This window comes from Periplaneta americana, chromosome 17 (assembly GCF_040183065.1).
Source record: "Periplaneta americana isolate PAMFEO1 chromosome 17, P.americana_PAMFEO1_priV1, whole genome shotgun sequence".
In the NCBI taxonomy this organism is placed as follows: domain Eukaryota; kingdom Metazoa; phylum Arthropoda; class Insecta; order Blattodea; family Blattidae; genus Periplaneta; species Periplaneta americana.
This window is the reverse complement of record NC_091133.1, coordinates 13,795,517-13,815,214: the sequence shown is the minus strand read 5'-3', so window position 1 is coordinate 13,815,214 and position 19,698 is coordinate 13,795,517. Positions and strand designations below refer to the sequence as shown.

The following is a 19,698-nucleotide window of genomic DNA, read 5'->3' as shown; positions in this document are numbered from 1 at the left end:
AATATTATCTTCTCATCTACGTCTCGGCCTTCCCAAAGGTCTTTTTCCCGCCGGCCTCCCAACTAACACTCTATATGCATTTCTAGATTCGCCCATACGTGCTACATGCCCTGCCCATCTCAAGCGTCTGGATTTAATGTTCCTAATTATGTCAGGTGAAGAATACAATGCGTGCAGCTCTGCGTTGTGTAACTTTCTCCAATCTCCTGTAACTTCATCCCTCTTAGCCCCAAATATTTTCCTAAGAACCTTATTCTCAAACACCCTTAATCTCTGTTCCTCTCTCAAAGTGAGAGTCTAAGCTTCAGAACCATATATTATTATTATTATTATTATTATTATTATTATTATTATTATTATTAATTTCTTAGACTATCACAAATAGGCTTCTCTTCATACTGTTTGTAGACAAATGAACCTTATTGAAATTATCAATTTGCTCTAGTCCAGCCGTAGCGAAAATATGATCGTGTGCCAAGCCACTGTGTAACCTGCAACATGCATAGCACCTGTGGAGGGAGGCGGGCACCCGAAGGGGAAGTGAAGCAACTGTCTGACTTATTAACGGATTTTCATTTTCCTTACGTCAAGCACTTAAATATAATTTTATGCAGTACAAGGTTACAAACTAATGTTTAGTACATGTAACGAAGAAAGAATTGAACAAGAAAACATAGGACACATTATCACAACCTATTAACTAACTTCAAAATGTCTCTACGACAGATTTTCAAAATCAGTAATTATGTCACTTACTGCCAGTCGTAATTGATCACGAAGGTATTTGTCTGTCAGTCGTGATTTGAATTTGGTTTTTACTATTTTCATTGTTGAAAATAATTTTTCACAAACGTAAGTTGTAGCGAACATGGCTTCAACAGAGCAATAGAAAGAACGAAGCTTCGGATATTTATTTTTTGGCAAAGATTTCAAAAGTTCAACATTTGTCAAGTCCTTACATCTAGCTTTCATTTAACATCACATTGTAAATCAGAGAGTTTAAATAAATTGCATAGCTAACCACATTATTCGTATATCTGTTGAAAAAGGATCGACGTACAGAGATAATAATAATAATAATAATAATAATAATAATAATAATAAAATAACAATAACAATTCACCTTTTAATGTTTCATGAGTGACATGTAGTATGATGACATTTTATGTCATACAACCGTTTTCCTCGTAATACTTTTGAACAAATCATACATTTAATATTCTCATCATATTGGCACCAAAAAAATGCGTCCTCCCATCTTACTTGAAACTTTCGTTTTTGTAGAGGTGCATGGTTTCGAGAGAGACATTGCGACGATACGCCACTCGCAGGTCAGAGACAAATACAAATGGAACGGAGTTTGACTCCAGTGAATGAGAGAGTGGAGGTTGGGGGAGGTAGGAAGCAAGAGATATGCATAGCTATCATTGCGAGCCACAATGTGCTCGCGAGTCACATTTTCGCCACGTCTGCTCTAGACATTTCAGCGACTTGCCACAAACAAGACTTAGCAATATGTTGGGTTTAATAAATTTTGAAATTTTCCAGGCAACACAAAAAAAACTAGCTAGAAATTATTTGTTGCTTCATAGTCAAGGTTGTGTAACTCCGTCACTATTGTTTACACATGAACTTGCTTCTTTCAAATGTTATAGTGTTTAGTTCGCTTTAATTCTAGAATATAAAATTTGGAAATATTATTCATAATATTGGAAAAATATTACACAACACATTATAGATAACATTGGAAAAATATTTCCCAACATAAGTACTTTTGTAATCGTATGTAACAATATTAGTTTACATTTTATGTATAAATGTTTGCATTGCAGGATTTCCCCATTTCATACACAGAAACCGATACCTTTTACTGTTTATTGTTTAAACATTTAATTTACAGGTAAAGGCGTGCTAATCTTAATGACAAGAGTAACGACGTCGTATATCGTTCGTTTATAGTCTATTAAATATTTTACAATAAATTAAGCACCTCAAATTTTCGCCATTAGCACGAAAGAAAAAATATTCCCCCGAAGATTCTCAAAATTTATATATTGCGTAGACTATTTATTTTCTGTTTTGAAAAAGACATCGAAGCACAGTATCCTATATACTTACTTATTAGTATTACAAGTGTAGACCTACGTCCGATGCTGATAACTGTCTGCTTTCTTGTAATGAAATGAAGGAGGAGTAAAAAGAGGGTGGGGTATGTTGCCATCGTTAGGCTTGAGTAGAGACAGGGGTATGTTTCACCACACAGTTTTGGTGATCACTTACTTACTTACGTATAGCCTATGTTCAAGATTCTTCAGAACGTTAAGCTATACCGGCACTTGCTTATTGCTATGATTATTTATAAATAAAGGAAGACGATAAAACGTGCTTTTGATTGCAGATATATCAAGTACACATCATAGACGCCCAATTTGGAGGGGGGTAAGGAACTTTCTTCCCCTCATATTATAGGTCCAGGGGCGTATCTCCTCCCCAATAACATAAACAGAGGAGCCTTGCTTGTCCAAATAATTTGAAGAATGCATGTTTAAAAAAAATTATTAATTTGTTTGAAATGAACTAGGACATAACACAAAAACGGTTCTTCAAATCCACATACAGAGTCGTATTATCAGGCGTGGAATTAACGGTTCAATTAACAGTGTATTCGATTAGGCTATATTTCTGCCCTGTCGGTTAACAAATATACTTAATTACTATTAATAGGCCTATTCAACATTTCTTAAACAATTATATAAATTTGTTACGAAATTTGAAAGCAACCGTTATCAACAATCAGTTTCAGTGATTCTATTTTTAAATGATCGTCGTCGCCGGTGTGCGCTTGTTAAGTGATCAGTGTAACTGTTGATAATGGATAAATTCTGAATAGAGAAATCTGTCCAAAATAAAACTGCAATGAACGGAACAGAATGATAAATCTGGTTGTAGTGGTGGCCGTGAAACTAATAGCTCATGTTCATCATCGCTGTGAGGCTCAACGAAGGGTGAGAGGGAAAAATAGTGCATAAGGGTAGGCCTAGTAGTTTTCAGCCATATTGGGTCATGCAGTTTCCATGGGTATTAGGCTTATATAAAAAATGAAAACGATATTATATATGTTATATATAAGATTTCTCGGAATTTTTTCTGCAGTCTTGTCCCTCCCAATAAGCTTCTTTTAAAGAAGGCGCCTATGCTATGCATTATTTATTATTTTGGTACAGAACTCTTTAGTTAGATAACATAGGTCAGAAGTTGCAGGCCTACCAAATTACAAACTGGAAATTGAACTCGTAAATATATAGGTAGGTGCTATGCCTAAAGAAGGCCTAATATTATGCGGGTATAACTTGTTGCTCGAATAATTTCTTCGAGACTGCCTTTTCCGTTTCTAGACTCATTCTTGTGTAATGTAGGACTAAATCGATTGAAGGGTAATATTAAAACAAAAAAAAAACACACTGAAGAAACTCATGCCCGTACCACATACTGACGTCATCACTGAGGTGAATGGAAAGAATAAATCAGGCTTATTTATGCCTGACGTTAATTATGTAAGCTATGTGCAAACACTGAATGTCAACATTTTTTCAGGGGTGTCCGATGCAATATGCACTATAATTGCAAATGTCTTATTCCATAGGCAGGGGTACAGGCTACTAGAATAGGCATATTGATAGGTATAATAGTAAGTTTAATTCTTCGCATTTCGTGAGATATAAATTATGTTTAATTTCACTTACTCCCTTTCCAATATGGCGGTCACTACATACTATAGGCCTACCGTAAATCATGTTTGAGTTTCCCAAGTTATCAGTGGCGTAGTTTATCTACATAACAAAGACAAGTTTCTAGGCACTGTTTCGTGCAGGAACAGTGATGCCAACACTAAGGTTTGTCCTCAAATGGGCATTGTGCATATAAGTAGACATAAAAAATAAAAAATATAAAAGCTTATACTTACAAAATGGCCGCAGTATTGTTGTGCATGTGAGCAGCAGTAACACAGTGGCAGTCAGTGACGTATCTAGATTATTAGGCAGGGCGAGAAAACATAGCCTACTTACTGTGGTTCAAATAGACTAAATGAGTTGCTGAAGGATAAGTGGCGTATTACAATTCTACCGTAATACGAAACTTCATGTTTTACACAGATAGTGATACCAACATAAACAAATGTTTCATATTATTTGAATAGTGTAAGGTTGTGTACACATTTTAATAGACTAACAGAGATCGATACAATGATAATCACATTCAGATGATGATGATACTAATAATAATAATAATCATAATAATAATAATAACAATAATAATGATAATTTATTTATTTATTATTAATATTTGTGTGCTGAACAACAGCCAGAGGCCAATTATAGTTCAGCACAAAACAAACAGAAGATACAAAGGTGCAAAAACAAAATAAATAATATCTTAAATAAACAAAAACGTACATAAATAAAATTGAGAACAAGAACAGTAAATACTAATAATCAAAACGAAACTATACCTTAAAAGGATCTAAATTGTGCCCATGCAAATTGGCATATTTTATGCATCTACAGACTGGAGAAAGTGATTTTGAATTTCTGTTATAAAATTTTTTTTGAAATCTTAAACCTTTTGTAGGAACACGAAGGCTGATATTGTTTATGATAGACTCACAATCAATATCACCCTTGATAACTTTGCAAAAAAAATTGATAATCAAGATTTTGACGTCTAGAATAAAGGCTACAACAGTTAAAATATTTACAGGTAATCTCATAGTTAAAGTCAGAGGAATTGGGTATAAATCGAAAAGCACATAAAGAAATAAATTTTCTTTGAATATTTTCCAATTTAACTGAATCAGTTGAAGTAACGGAATTCCATGCTACAGATGCATATTCAAGTTTAGATCGAACCAAAGTAAAGTATAGAATTAATAGTGACTCTGGAGTAGAAAAAGAATAAGTTATAGACCTTATTAAACCAAGCATTCTTATTGAATGATTATAAATATATTGAACATGATCGTGAAAGTATAATTTAAAATCGAGTAATACACCAAGATCTTTAATAGAATTTTTCCTAATAATACAGACGTTGTTAAGAGAATACTTAAATTTTATGGAAGTAGTTTTTTGTGAGTACGAAATGACAAAAGTTTTTGTTTCATTAATTTTCATTCCATAATTGTCAGACCAAAGTTCAATAGAGTTAATAACATTTTGAAGAGTTTGGCAATCGGCAGGACTATTTATTGAGCGAAAGATTTTGAGATCATCAGCAAATAACAGGTAGTTTGAACTTATTCTTTTACATATGTAATCTATAAATAATAAAAATAATAGAGGGCCCAATGTAGATCCTTGGGGAACTCCACATAAACAATTAAATGGGTCCGAGAGAGAATCACCTAGACGAATACAACATTGTCTATTAGTTAAATAGTTTTCAAACCAGCTCACGTAGTTAGAAGAGAGACCAAAGTTTTTTAATTTATTTATCAAAATATAATGAGGTACAATATCAAACGCTTTGCTAAAATCGATATAAATTGAGTCAATTTGACCTTGCGTTTCAACAACAGGCATAACAAGATTAAGGTAGGATACTAAGTTTGTAGTTGTTGATTTACCTTTAGTAAAACTATGTTGGGCTGAATTAATTTTATTCTTAACATAAAATGAAACATGTTTGTGGATTATTTTTCAAAAATTTTTGACAAATTGTTTAATATTGAAATGGGTCCATAATTGGAAACATTTTTTTTTACCATTCTTAAAGATAGGAATAATGGATGCTTCTTTCCAAAGCATAGGGTATCTATCGGTTAATAAATTTAATTAAATATAAAAGTTAAAACGGGTATTAGAATATTAGAACATCCCTTAATAATAAAATTAGGAATGCCATCAGTGCCCTTGGATTTATTAGGTTTAAGCTTTTTTTTTATGGCTAATGAAACGCCATGAACTGCAATTTTAGGTAAGGATAAGAAGTCAGTAGAATTATAATCCAACAAACAGAGATTAGAATTAGGCTGTTTTTGAATCGATTTAAATTGATTAGCAAATGCATTAGCAATTTCTTTCTGATCAGTAATGTGAACTCCATTTATTAATAATTCGATGGGATAATTATTGGATTTTCGAAAAGATTCTACATATTTCCAAAATTTCTTGGGTTCAGTCTTCGAATTTTCATTAATGGATTGTAACCATTTAAATTTATCAGATTTAATCATAGCTTCAACTTGTTTTCTGTAATTGGAAAAAATTTGATAATGATGATCAGTTTTGAATTTCTTAAAATTTCTATATGCTTTGTTCTTTTTCTTAATAAGTATACGCAAGCTATTTGAAAACCATTTAGGATAGTGCGATTTTTTTACGAAGGTGACAGGAACAGCAAGAGATATAGCACTGTTCATAATTTGAGATAACGAGTTAGTAGCAACGTTAACATCAGTAGTCTGATATATGAAATTCCAATCTCAAGATTAATGGAGATAGATGGATGATAAAAGTCCTCCAAAACTAGAGAATGATTGGCTAGTTTTACTGTACTGTTAATGATATTAGTAAACACAAGATCAAGCAGATTTTTACTTGAAACAGTAAAATTAATTTGATTTAATCCCAGAAGGCAAGACGAGGAATATAAATCACCGGACTTAATTTTAGAGTAGTAATGAGTATCATTAAGATTAAAACCAGTTGACCAATCCATACCAGGACAATTGAAATCGCCAATAATTACTATTCTAAAATTATGAGTATCAAGGTTTTTTTCAAGAAAATTGAGATAAGATTTTAAGTGATTATGACCGAAATCAGGTGGGAAGTAATGATTTCCAGTTAATAAATTAATACCATCAGCCATTTTAATTTCAATCCAAACACATTCGTTAATGATTTCTAAATCATATCGCCGACACATAAAAGGTAACTGGTTGTTAATAATAATAATAATAATAATAATAATAATAATAATAATAATAATAATAATACTGACAAGGTGTCAGTGACATGTCAAGGTGCAAACTTATCAACTATTTATTATTGACACAACACGGTAGTAACGACAGCCTAGAGCAATGAAGTAGTGAAAGCCTACATTCCAAGAATGAAGTAGTAGCATTACATGCAGAGCAGTGATGCCAACACAACACATTCCCGCTGGTTACTGTGATATAATGGTATTGCTGTCGTGTTGGCAGCACTGCGCCTGCTCAGTCCTCCAGCATATCCGCCACTTCTGGGTGCCTGTTGTCACGCGCCAAGTCCAGGGCCGTCCGTCCCTTCTTATCCCTCGCCCTCCTCTCAGCACCATACTGCAACAACAGTTGCACCACTGGGGCGTGACCTTTACATGCTGCCCAGTGTAGTGCAGTCCACTGGTCTCTGTCATCAGGCTCACTGGGCCGCGCCCCAGCTGTCAGCAGCAGCTGACACACTGCACGTTGTCCATACCATGCTGCCCCATGCAGAGCAGTGCAGCCAGCTAATCGTGTCTTCACGTCCATCCGCGCCCCGGCAGCCAGCAGTGCCCTGCATGCACCCTGGTGGCCTTCACGTGCTGCTAGGTACAAGGGCGTGTAGCTGTGAAGATCCACGGCGTTCACTAGGCTGCCTGTGTCTAGGAGCAGCTGCACCGTGTGTGTGTCCCCCCGCTCCGCTGCCCGGTGTAGCTGAGTCCTGCCTTCGCTGTCTGTCTCATCTAGGTCGGCCCTGACCTCAGCTGCAGCTCTGTGCTCCTGCAGTGACAAAACACTCTGGTCAGAGGAAGCTCAGTCAGCGAGGTGACAGTTCCACTAGGGTGTGTGAAGCAGACTAGCTGATGGCAGTAGTAGTGACAATAGCAGTAACTACAGTAATGTCAGTAGTATTGACAGTAGCCATAACTACAGCAATGTCGGTAGTAGTGACAGTAGTGTCAATCCATTGTAACAGATATGACATCTGGAAACAATCATGCAATATTTACAACTCCCATGGTAGTTAAGGACTGAAGAAAACGTCATTAAAATATAAGGCTAGGTCTTAAGCTGCAACCACAGAAAAATAAATTAGAAAGTTGATTGATGACAAATATAGATATTTCTATGTTTTCTTGCTCTGACTAATATAGATATTCCCTTAAAAAGCTGTGCCTGGTGTGACAACAAATGAAGACAACATTTAACTTACTGAATTAATTTGTAAAACTCTGTGATGTGTCAGAATGTTAAGAAGTGAAAATAATTTACAATATACCCAAAATATTGGTAAAGATTCTCAAAATAGAAATATGGTGAATCATTAGGTGTATCAAGGTATAACAAAATAATAATGCGTGTAACGGTATTGACATGTTTTTGTAACAGTTGTGGTTTATTAAAAATGGATTCATGGTTTTAGCTCTATAAAGTTTTGCGATAGGAAATAAAACGAAAATTATTCTTTTTTTTTTTATAATCATCAATACTTCGTTTGTAGTTTGTAAAAATTAGATTTTTATTTTAACATTCAGCTTGAACACCTTTGCTTGGTTACCTGAAACTGTTTTTAAGAATGCGATTCTTATTTTATTGCCATCTTCAATTTTTTTCATCCCATTTAAGTTTTATCTAAGTGGACAGATTTGACGGTACAGCCTGTGTTCGGAGTTCTGACGTAGTGTTGTGATTTGAGTTTTGGTATAGCAGCCATGTTTTGCCACGTTTCAAATGTCTAGCAATCTTCTGCTGAGTTTAATACTATCTTCCTTCCTTTGACAGCCTGCCACAATGGCTATTCAAGAATAGTTCCCACTCATCAACGGTGCCTTTTCGATGTCTTGTCATAAAATTCCATTCCACTGAAATTCCAAACCTTGTACAGTGAAAAGCAGGTTCAGAGCATATGGACCTGTTTATAACCTGTTGGGCTGCTCCATCACTACAAACCAGCAGCTTCTTAAATGATGGATAACCTTGTGTCAGGTTGGTCTACTCAAATATTATTCTTTAAAATGCACCGAATAGAATACTTGTCACGTGACCGATAGTTACTCAGAGTTGCAAAAGAATGTTTGTTGTTCGTAAGACAGACACAACAAGAAAAACCGTCACTTGCTCTTGGTTGCAGTATGCTGATTGAACCTCGTCTTGATATTTAATTGAAAAAATTTGCAGCCAAATCTATCTGTAATAGAATAGTTCCCTCTTCAACATTGACATTTTGGTCATGAAAATGCTAAACTTGAACTATGTTTATGTAACAATGTCTTTAAATTGATTAAATTTAGATTCAAAATTGTTAAAGCAACAGGAATTGAATCATTCAACTCTATCAATTATTTAAGTTTACCATATTCATCATATAATTATATCCATTGGCGATAAGTTACTGTTGTTTTTGCATTGAATGTATCATGTATGAGGTAAGCTATATTTGAGCTATATTTTTCACAAATATATATCTCATGCATGTTGAACTATAAATGTTATCTGTCTGTCCGCCTACCTACCTATCTACCCAACCATCCATCCATCCATCCATCCATCCATCCATCCATCAAGTGATAGACGACATTAAAATTTATCGCATGTGGAAACTAAGGGGAAGATAGAAAAAAGGAAAGATTGGAGAGTGCAGAACTTGCAGTGAAAAACCTGCCCTTGGACAGAACACTACGAATGAATGATGGAATGGTTAAACTACATGTATGAAATTTTTTTTCGCAGAGCACTGACCAGTTTTGCATCAAAGGAATACAAAAATATCTCGGACTTGCAAAATAAGCTAGTAATTCTTCATAATTAGTACTTGCAAGGTTGTATTTATGGTAAATATAAGATTCACGTCCATTACTGCCATCAAAACAAACGCGAAAAAACTCGAACTTGTAAACAATATCACTGTGATTATATCGAATACAGAGTACAGATTTGAAAAGCTTCTTTCTGAAAAACTGGAACAATTATTGCTTTTATTATTTTTAATTTATAACTATTGAAACATTTTTCTATTGTTATATTCAACGTTGTACAACATAAATGTATGTCAATAACACATTGTTTTATTTTACAATCCATCCCTCAGCTCTTTACTTGACAATCCAGGGTGTAGCGACCCATACTTTGGGAACCACTGTTCTAGACCTGCCCTCCCAGTATGCAATCCAGATTTTCATTATTAAAGATAAAAGAAAGGGGGCATGGCTCATCTATTCTCCCAGTACATAATCCATAGCAGGCTGGGTATATTGCCAATTACATTGTTACATAGAAATCATTTCCTAGGACTCAGAATATTTTTCATTACCGAGGATCCTCAAATGAAAATTCAGAAAATAATATATACTTGTGAACTGTTATGTCCTATGACGCAAAGCCGATTTCACAGTTCAGCCATTGCTTACTGGTTTACTAGAACATTCAATTTCTATTTTCATGCATATTCTTTCATTACAACTTTAATGTAGATAAATGGAATAGCAATGTCCTCTTCTTTCCTCTAACCTTGTCACAGTCCTCGGGCTCCTGTCACTTAGCTATCGCCCTTTTCGTCTCTCAGATATTGGCAGTACTGTTATAGTCATTGCGTAGTGACAGACTATACAGGACGTTAAAAAAAAGTACCCACTATTTTCTGAGGTGATAGTATGGATCAAAACAAGAAAGAAATATCTAATAAACATGGGTCCTGCAACACATACTTTCTGAGATCTCAACACTTGTTCATAGGAGGTGCTCAATGTGACGTCCATTTATGACAATGCATTTTTCTGCCCTGTAATACAGCAGACTATCAGATAATCATACCATAGTTGACACCCATGGCATGGAATACTGATATTTCGCAAGACATACTGAAAACAAAAGTTTCGTTGCGGATATGAGCGGGGTTCAGCAGAGATGGTGTTGTTAATTTTCGTAATTTTCGTTGGTGAAAATTCCCATGTAGTTGAAGAAATAAGGCATCAGCACTGATTCTCAACCAACTTATGGGCAGGCGTTCTTGGCGATAAATTTATAGGGGTAGTACAGAGATTAACTGGGGCCCGTTATCAGGACTCTGTTATTAACATATTGCCTACCTTGCTGGAGTATTTATTTTTTTTTATTTTATTGGGTTATTTTACGACGCTGTATCAACATCTAGGTTATTTAGCGTCTGAATGAAATTAAGGTGATAATGCCGGTGAAATGAGTCCGGGGTCCAGCACCGAAAGTTACCCAGCATTTGCTCGTATTGGGTTGAGGGAAAACCCTGGAAAAAACCTCAACCAGGTAACTTGCCCCGAACGGGATTCGAACCCGGGCCACCTGGTTTCGCGGCCAGACGCGCTGACCGTTACTCCACAGGTATGGACTGCTGGAGTATGTGCCATGTCAGCAAGGACTACAGATGTGGTTCATGCATGATGGCACAACCAGCACATTTTTCCGTAATGAGTGTGAACACCTGATGCTGACATTTCAGGACTGCTGGATTGATAGGGGAGGCCCCACACCTCTGCCTGTTCGTTCCTCAAATCTAAATCCCCTAGACTTTTGGTTATCTAGAACAACAGGTCAATTTCAAAGAGTGCGTGCTTCCTTACACTGAAGGGCAGAGGAATGCATTGCTATGAATTGACGTCACATTAAGCACTTCTTATGAACACTTGTTCAGATCTCAGAAAGTATGTGTTGTGGGACCGATGTTTATAGAGACTTTTTTTTTTCTTGTTTTGATGCATACTAGTACCTCCTAAAAATTGGATAGTTTTTATAACACCCTGTATAATGGAGTACCCATACTTATAATTTAATTAAGTGTCCATTTTGAACCCGCTTTAGTGTCTGTTTGTCAGTCTATTTTGAATTTTTCGTACTTAGTGTCCAATCTTTAATGTACCCTCAACTGCCCAGTTACTGTGTCTGTAACCATGGTAACAGCTCATCACTTACTTCCTCCTGTTGGAGCCGTAACTGCTGTTCTTCAAATTTCTGCTTCAAGTGTCTCAGTTCTGCTTCCTTCTGTAACCACAAAGGAATCAGGTTCAGACATACCCCAGTCAGTAAGGTGGCAGCATAGGCGGAGAGAGAACCGTTTCCTTGGGGGGGGGGGGGGCAAGCAAAACTATAGAATCCCCATATAACGGGGTTATGGGGGACATCATTTACCTCCTCCCCCCGTTATAGCTTAATCGTAGTACAGTATATCGGAATATGATTATTTAATAAAGGTATTTTCGAGGGCATGTTTCTTACAGTGTTACATCCACATCCAGAATGTTTTGGACCGAGTTGTATAGGACTTGAACTGTAGGTCTACTACAAATTATAATAGGCCATACCTTAAAAAAATAATTGATTGATCTTAACCGTGTTAATTATGTAGGCATGTGTGGCTTACAGTGCTAACAGAAACTTTTTTATATGACGTTTACCTTCCTGAAGATATCATACGAAATGTAAACTCTAATTTATTTAATCTCGTCTTTAAGTTTACACATTATAACGGGATCACTTTTCTTTTTTCTGCATTGTGGTGTTGTATGTTATTCATATTTCTCTAAGTGGCGGCCTGAACAGCTGCAGACTTCCAACACATGAGTACAGGCTGTTACAAAAGAAACATTACAGTGCTTCCATTCCTGAAATGAGGTATAGGAATTCTTATACATTCAGAAATTTAAAATAAATATTAGTCAGACACATGGTCTGAAGACATTAATTCGTCAATTTAAGCACATAAACTTAATCATAAACAAAAGCAAAAAAGATTTTTTGAATTAAATATTTCCTAACGTTAATAGAATAAAAAAGAGTTCAGACAAGTTTGGGAAGGCAGTGCCCCTCATGCCCCCCTCCCTCCATAACTCCGCCTATGGGTGACAGTAAGATGACAAACAGAATAACACACAACCAATTACTGAATGTATTATATCAAACAAGACATTTCTAATTCTATCTTCGCATTTTGTACATGGCTGTCCACACCTGTGGAGTAACGGTCAGTGCATCTGGCCAGGTGGCCCGGGTTCGATTCCCGGTCGGGGAAAGTTACCTGGTTGAGGTTTGTTCGGGGTTTTCCCTCAACCCAATATGAGCAAATGCTGGGTAACTTTCGGTGTTGGACCATGGATTCATTTCACCGGCATTATCACCTTCATCTCATTCAGAAGTTAAATAACCTTAGATGTTGATAAAGCGTCGTAAAATAATCTACTGTACATGGCTACAAATTGGTCTTAACTCTTTTTCAACTTCCTTCGTCACTCATTTTGTGAATGCATGGTGCAAGCAAGTAGTTCTGTGGAATAAAGCCTTACTGTGACCCAATATAAGGTGTTCAGTAGTAACTATAAATATAGCAACAGCGTATCTCTTACCCTTTCCGATTCTTCTTTCAGCTTTTCCAGTTCAGCTTGCGTCTGCCTCAATTCCCTGTCTTTCAGATTCAATCTCTCCTGCAGCTCCTTAAAGTCGTTGCTGCTCCCTACTTTTTCCTCTTCCTTCCTTGCCTCCAGGCCATGCAGGGACCACGAGTCCATCCTCTCTTTGAGGAGCCTTACCTCCTCTATGAGAGGAAGCAGCAGACGTACCTGTCCCTCCAGGGTCTTCACCCGCTGTTTGAGCTCAGGGATTGGGTTGGGTTTTGCCATCATGCACACCAGAAGGCAAGAACAACAGAGAAACCTTCAAATACTATTCAGAAATCACTAGTAACCTTCTGTTAACAGCTACTTTATCTGCTTTATAGAAACTATAATGAATGAGTGGAAAACACTACCTAAATATTTTAAACGTCACCTGAAAGAAATGAAATCAAACTGCAGTCTACTTACAGCTTACTATTCTTTTAGTTATGATCATCCTGTACGATGTGGTGTTTTGTGCATTAGGTTACACATATACGAGGTTAAGAATAATTTTAGGAGTTTTCTCGTTGCATTGGTAGAGGTTTCTCCCGCTTGGTTACAATCCTGTTGCGCGAATCAATTTTTAGGAAATGAGCATCGCTTGTTTTCTAGTCTTGACGAGTACAATAACCAATTAACATTATAAACGTGTTTCATATGTTATTTTTTGTACGACAGCATTATAAAACAATTAATAAAAAAATGACATCAGATTTACAGGGCTACTTCAAAGGCTTTACTCGATTCCATAGCCTTGTATTATGAAAAGTATGAGACATACATTATTGAAAGTTATACCAATAAAAAGAGAAACTCATCAAGTTTTTGGTCCATCAACTGCTACAAGTGCTCGATGTGACCTCCTCGCGTCACGCGACAAACATCCACTCGGTACTCTAACTCCTGCCACATCCGCTGGAGCATATCACGATCAACTGTAGCCACTGCCGCACGGATCCGGTTTTTAAGTTCTTCAAGATTAACTGGCAAAGGAGGTACATACACTTGATCTTTGACAAACCCCCATAGAAAAAAATCACAGGGAGTCAGATCTGGCGACCGAGGAGGCTAACGGAGAACACACCGATCGTTGTTAGAAGCCCGTCCACACCAACGTTGTGGTAGATGCTCATTAAGAAACTCACGCACTTCCAGATGGAAATGTGGTGGAGCCCCATCTACACGATCGGTGTGTTCTCTGTTGGCCTCCTCGGTCGCCAGATCTGACTCCCTGTGACCTTTTCTATGGGTGTTTGTCAAAGATCAAGTGTATGTACCTCCTTTGCCAGTTAATCTTGAAGGACTTAATAACCGGATCCGTGTTTCAATAATGTATGTCTCATACTTTTCATAATACAAGGCTATGGAATCGGGTAAAGCCTTTGTAGATCGGGTAAAGCCTTTGTAGTAGCCATGTATAATTAATGATGAGTAGAAGAAAGAGGTTGCTATGACAACAATTATGTAGGCCTGTTACTAAATATTATAGCACGGCAACTCGTTTAATAGTATTAACTTTATAGCACAAAATAAGCCTTCATAATAGCCTAGAAGTCATGACGTTTTAGTTGTCATGGTAATACTTTACGGCATTGGCATACTATGCACGATTTTCACTAATGATGAAGACTGTTTATAATGCTGGAATACTTAACAAAATATTTTTGGTCATATTGCAATAATTGTTTTAACAGTTCTCCAAGTATTGGCTACATGTTTTGTGTCAATAACAGCACCAGGTTGTCTTCACTTTTTTTTTTATTTTGTATTTCCTTTCCTTAGAAATATTTTGGGGTTAAATTGAGTTTAGAAATATCTGGATTCACTAGTAGTTAAGTTGTCAAACAGAAAAGACACAAAATGTTAGGAATATGGGCAGATTGTTGTTGGTCAGTATCGCCTTCACTTCCCACCTGTATCACGCTTAAGATGTTTCAACCCCGCTGATGTCAGGTAGTAATTCATAAACAGTCTCTGACTCTTTTAACACAGTTGCAAAAGAGTTAATCACACAGGACAAACGTTTTTCACCTTTCTATTTTTTATATGGCCAACTGTTCGCTAAGGCCAATACAAGCAGTTAAAATTAATAAAATCTAATAAAATCTATTTTGTAGAATGGTGAATCAAAATTTTCTATAGTAATGTCACAAGAGGTCAGAAATTTATCGGGACTTTCTAGTGAATAAAATAAAAATGTAAATAATATATCCCTAAAATTCGCTCACAAAATGTTAATAATTGTATATTAAATTTATGAATACTTGACTTATTCAGATATTGTGAAGTTGAAATAGATGAATATCGATTACTGCAATAAAGAAATTGGATGTTATTCAGTAATGCCAATTGAGAAAAGCGAAATACAGGTTTAACAATGTTAATTACATGTACTGCGCTTTTCTCTTTTTATAACGGAAATACATTTTCATTATCTCCTGAAATCATAATTTAATTTAAACATTTTATAATATATTTACAAATAACCTAATTGTCATTTTCTTTAGATAAAATGGACATGAAACTAGAAGATGAAGATGTAAATGTTGAAGTAGAATTTCGCACTTTATATTTAGTACAATGGATTCATGCTCATCGATTTACGGGAAAACACGTGGCGACACTGACTAAACAAAAGAATGACCATGATATAAATTTATAGTGATAAATCGAGATGCAAAAATCAACGCGATATATGACTATGATTGGTTGAAATTCAAAATTTCATTACACTTCGTTGGTCGAAAATGGAATGACGTCATACAAACGAAATAGGCCTGGTCTAAGTAATTTTTGGACAATATTTAATTTATTTTGTTTTGTATTTACAAATTTTCGTCATGTTTTGGTACTTATAGGGCATGCATACACGCTTTATGGTAGGTAAGCAAACCTACACAATGAAAGTACAATTATGTTACATTTGTGAAAAGAAATATTTTTGTTTTTTCGTAGAAATGATCCATTTTTGGCCATTTTTAAATTGTAATATTGCATGTGGTTTTAGAAATTTGAACTGTTTTTTCTGCCACCTTTCAGTATAGACTACCTAATTTTCGTTTCTGAAAAAATAAAAATAATGAAATATGGCTTTAAAAAAAAAGTAGGCTGTTATGACAGACTACGGGGGAAAATTTTCCACCTTGAATTGCACCTTCCATCCCCTCCCCAAGTCACTAGGGGACGGTGGGAATTATGGGTAATGAAGGGTGGAGGGGCATGCCAACATAAGCTGTGGAGGGAAAAAATTACCTGCTGGAGGGTAGTTTCCCTCTTCCTTTCCCTCCTGTCTTCTCTCACTCTCTCTCTCTCCTTCTCTCTTCTCTTTCTCTCTCTCTCTTCATCTCTTCATGGGGTGGTATTCTGTTCTTCTATGTCCTTGCTGTATATGTTGTTATTCTTCATCTGTTCATCTTCATTGTTGATCCTCTAGTCCTCAGCAGCCGGAATCCTCAGCAGTCTCTCTGGAGAACACGTGTTCTTGGTAGAAAAAATTCGGAACTCGTATATATGTTCACGAAGAAGAAAAAAGTGCAACATGCGGGTTGCAAGTGTCAGTCAATCATCAAGAATAAATTAGTGTGTAGACGTGATGGTATTTAAGATAAATCATCATGAAAGTAATATTTTTCCGCTTGTAATAATGTTGAGGGATATATATGTTATAATGAAGCGATTTTAAGTTGTATTTTAAGTGCATAAATTAATGTAAATTCATGCGACTAGATGGCGGGCGGGCGGGTGAGTAAAGGAGCATTGAGTTAACGGGACTTAAGCCACGAAAAGCCAATCAGAGAAAGAAGGGGTGGCGAAATTAACAGGTGACGCTTTGTCTATGCGCTGGACATCTTGGCGTGGCGACAGTTTTGTGCCGACGTGCGAAAGGGTGGATGTGCGACTGTGTTGCTCTACCAGGAACATGGAATCGTTCGTCGATATTTTCGCCATGCATAACTTTAGCAGCGATATCGGGAAGTTGATACGGTTTTTGCAGCAGAAAGGGTTATTAGCAAGTACATACACTTGCCCTAGGCATACGAATCTTTGAGTGACGAAGGTTACAGTCACATGACTGTAAACCATTCGGAAAATTTCAAAGATCCAGAAACAGGTGCCCACACGAACACAGTAGAGTCGATGTGGAGACATGTTAAGGAAAGTATGCCTAGCAGCAATAGGAATAAAAAGATGATGGGTTCGTGCCTAGCTGAGTACGTGTACAGAAAGTGGAGGTTCCACAAAAAAATGCGCATCATGTTTTCGAAAAGGCACTTTTCAGTGCCCGACACCCCTCGTCAGGGCTTGCAGCCCCGACACTCGCTTTTTTCATCATGTGCTTGCAGCCCCGATACCCCGCTTTTTTTTCGTCGGCGCGATGTTTGCGGAGATCGTCAGTGGCCGCCATGATGTTTCGAGGTGGCGTGTGTCTCGGACGGAGCGAGATGAAGCGTGAGAACGCGAGAGAGGGAGGAGTCTGCAAGGAAAGTAGCTAGTCGTAGCTAGTTGCAAGGTAGGTAGAGGGGAAGGGTGCAATCCATGTTCTGGAGTTTAGCCGACTACGGTTTTACCAAAACATTTCTATCCAGACGGGCAAAACCATTAAAATTCTAGCCCCCACTGATGAACATTAGAAATAGACCGCTACTACAAAACACCTTGACTACACTTATACACAGGCTACAAAATTTATAGAAGTGCTGTAACATACCTTATTTTATATTCAACAAGGGTTATTAACACACTTGCTTGTAAAGAATCAAAATTTCCGTCACACTCAACAACAAACACCAAAATACTTACTTGATCAAGTTTGAAAATATAATATCACACGCTGGGTAACGAAGTAAGAGGCACAAAGACGCCACGAATCAAACTAACAACGTACGTTCCGGCCACAACAGCACCAGCTAACTGCGTAATATCCTGTATGACCTTCTTGCGAACACGTCACGGTCTTCTTGAATCATGGGTCTCAAGAAACGGTTATCAGTTATCAGGACCGCCAAGCCAACAGATTGACGACAATAAGATTGGAACCCTGGTGATACAATTTTATCACTTTCGCTCTGTCGTCATGTGAAAATTTGTAAGTTAGAAGCTGCTAGTATATAGCCAGAACTTAAATACAGTGTTACTATAAATAATCTTTCCGATTAAAAACTTGAATAACTATCTTTAGGAGACACTTAGAAATATGATATTGGTATCAATGGAAAGAGAAAAACTAAATATTTTTTGTTATCCATTCAGATGGTTGTTTACTAATTAAATGCCATATAGTTTGATCGTTTTCCTAGTCACCGTGGTCACCTATGTTTATACGATATTTAGAAAAATATCAATTTCGAAATAATCATGTAGATTCATTGTTTAAATATATTCATAGACAATTAATATAATTGCGCTTTTTACATACCTATAATAAAGAATAATTTCATTTCGGGGTTCGAACCGTCGACTGACATTTAAAGGAGAGGTTAGAGTGACAGACGTTCATTGTGTAAATATAATCATAGACAAATTAATATAATTGCGCTTTTTATGCCACTCTAGTGTCGACTTCGTAAACTACGCCGTCAATTGCATACATAAAACCGTCAGCCTTCTTTTATTATGGCAGTGCTTTTGAATCCCGTTGTACTTGCATGCATGCAATAATGACCTAAGCAGGGACCGCTAAACTTTACCATTGCCGTTTTCTTGATATTTGATAACAGAATTATCATTGTTTAAATATATTCATAGACAAATAATATAATTGCGCTTTTTATATACCTATAATAAAGAATAATTTCATTTCGGGGTTCGAACCGTCGACTGACATTTAAAGGAGAGGTTAAAGTGACAGACGTTCATTGTGTAAATATAATCATAGACAAATTAATATAATTGCGCTTTTTATGCCACTCTAGTGTCGACTTCGTAAACTACGCCGTCAATTGCATACATAAAACCGTCAGCCTTCTTTTATTATGGCAGTGCTTTTGAATCCCGTTGTACTTGTATGCATGCAATAACGACCTAAGCAGGGACCGCTAAACTTTACCATTGCCGTTTTCTTGATATTTGATAACAGAATAGTGGTTTTTCGAATTCAATCTTTCTGTAAGTGTAAATGATTTATGCTAGCTACATTTTGTTCATATTTAGTATCTATGAGTCAATTCAGTTTCATAGCCTTCCATCACAGGGAGAATTGCTAGAACGTTAGCCTATGTCAATCAAAAGATATTAACGGAAGTCCTCTTTGTGACAGTTGAACGTACTGCTAAAAGCACCCAGATTCAAGAGATATCTTTGCGAGAAGACGTTCATCTTTGAAGTTCGGGATACCAC

At 36.5% G+C, this 19,698-nt stretch overlaps 1 protein-coding gene across 2 annotated transcripts; it reads right to left on the bottom strand.

Moving 5' to 3' along the window:
- Positions 1-4,309: 4,309 nt before the first annotated feature.
- LOC138692980 (ankyrin repeat domain-containing protein 39-like) lies at positions 4,310-19,030 on the bottom strand. Of its 2 annotated transcripts, XM_069816415.1 has the most exons (4): positions 18,163-19,030; positions 13,333-13,639; positions 11,906-11,974; positions 4,310-7,744 (listed from the first exon to the last, which is right to left on the bottom strand). In XM_069816415.1, exons 2-4 carry the CDS (start codon positions 13,606-13,608, stop codon positions 7,220-7,222), a joined length of 870 nt encoding a protein of 289 aa, XP_069672516.1. In that variant the 5' UTR covers positions 13,609-13,639; positions 18,163-19,030; the 3' UTR covers positions 4,310-7,219. The 2 variants fall into 2 exon arrangements, with proteins under 2 accessions (XP_069672516.1, XP_069672517.1); XM_069816416.1 differs by lacking the exons at positions 11,906-11,974; positions 18,163-19,030 and having other exon boundaries at positions 13,333-14,588.
- Positions 19,031-19,698: the final 668 nt, after the last annotated feature.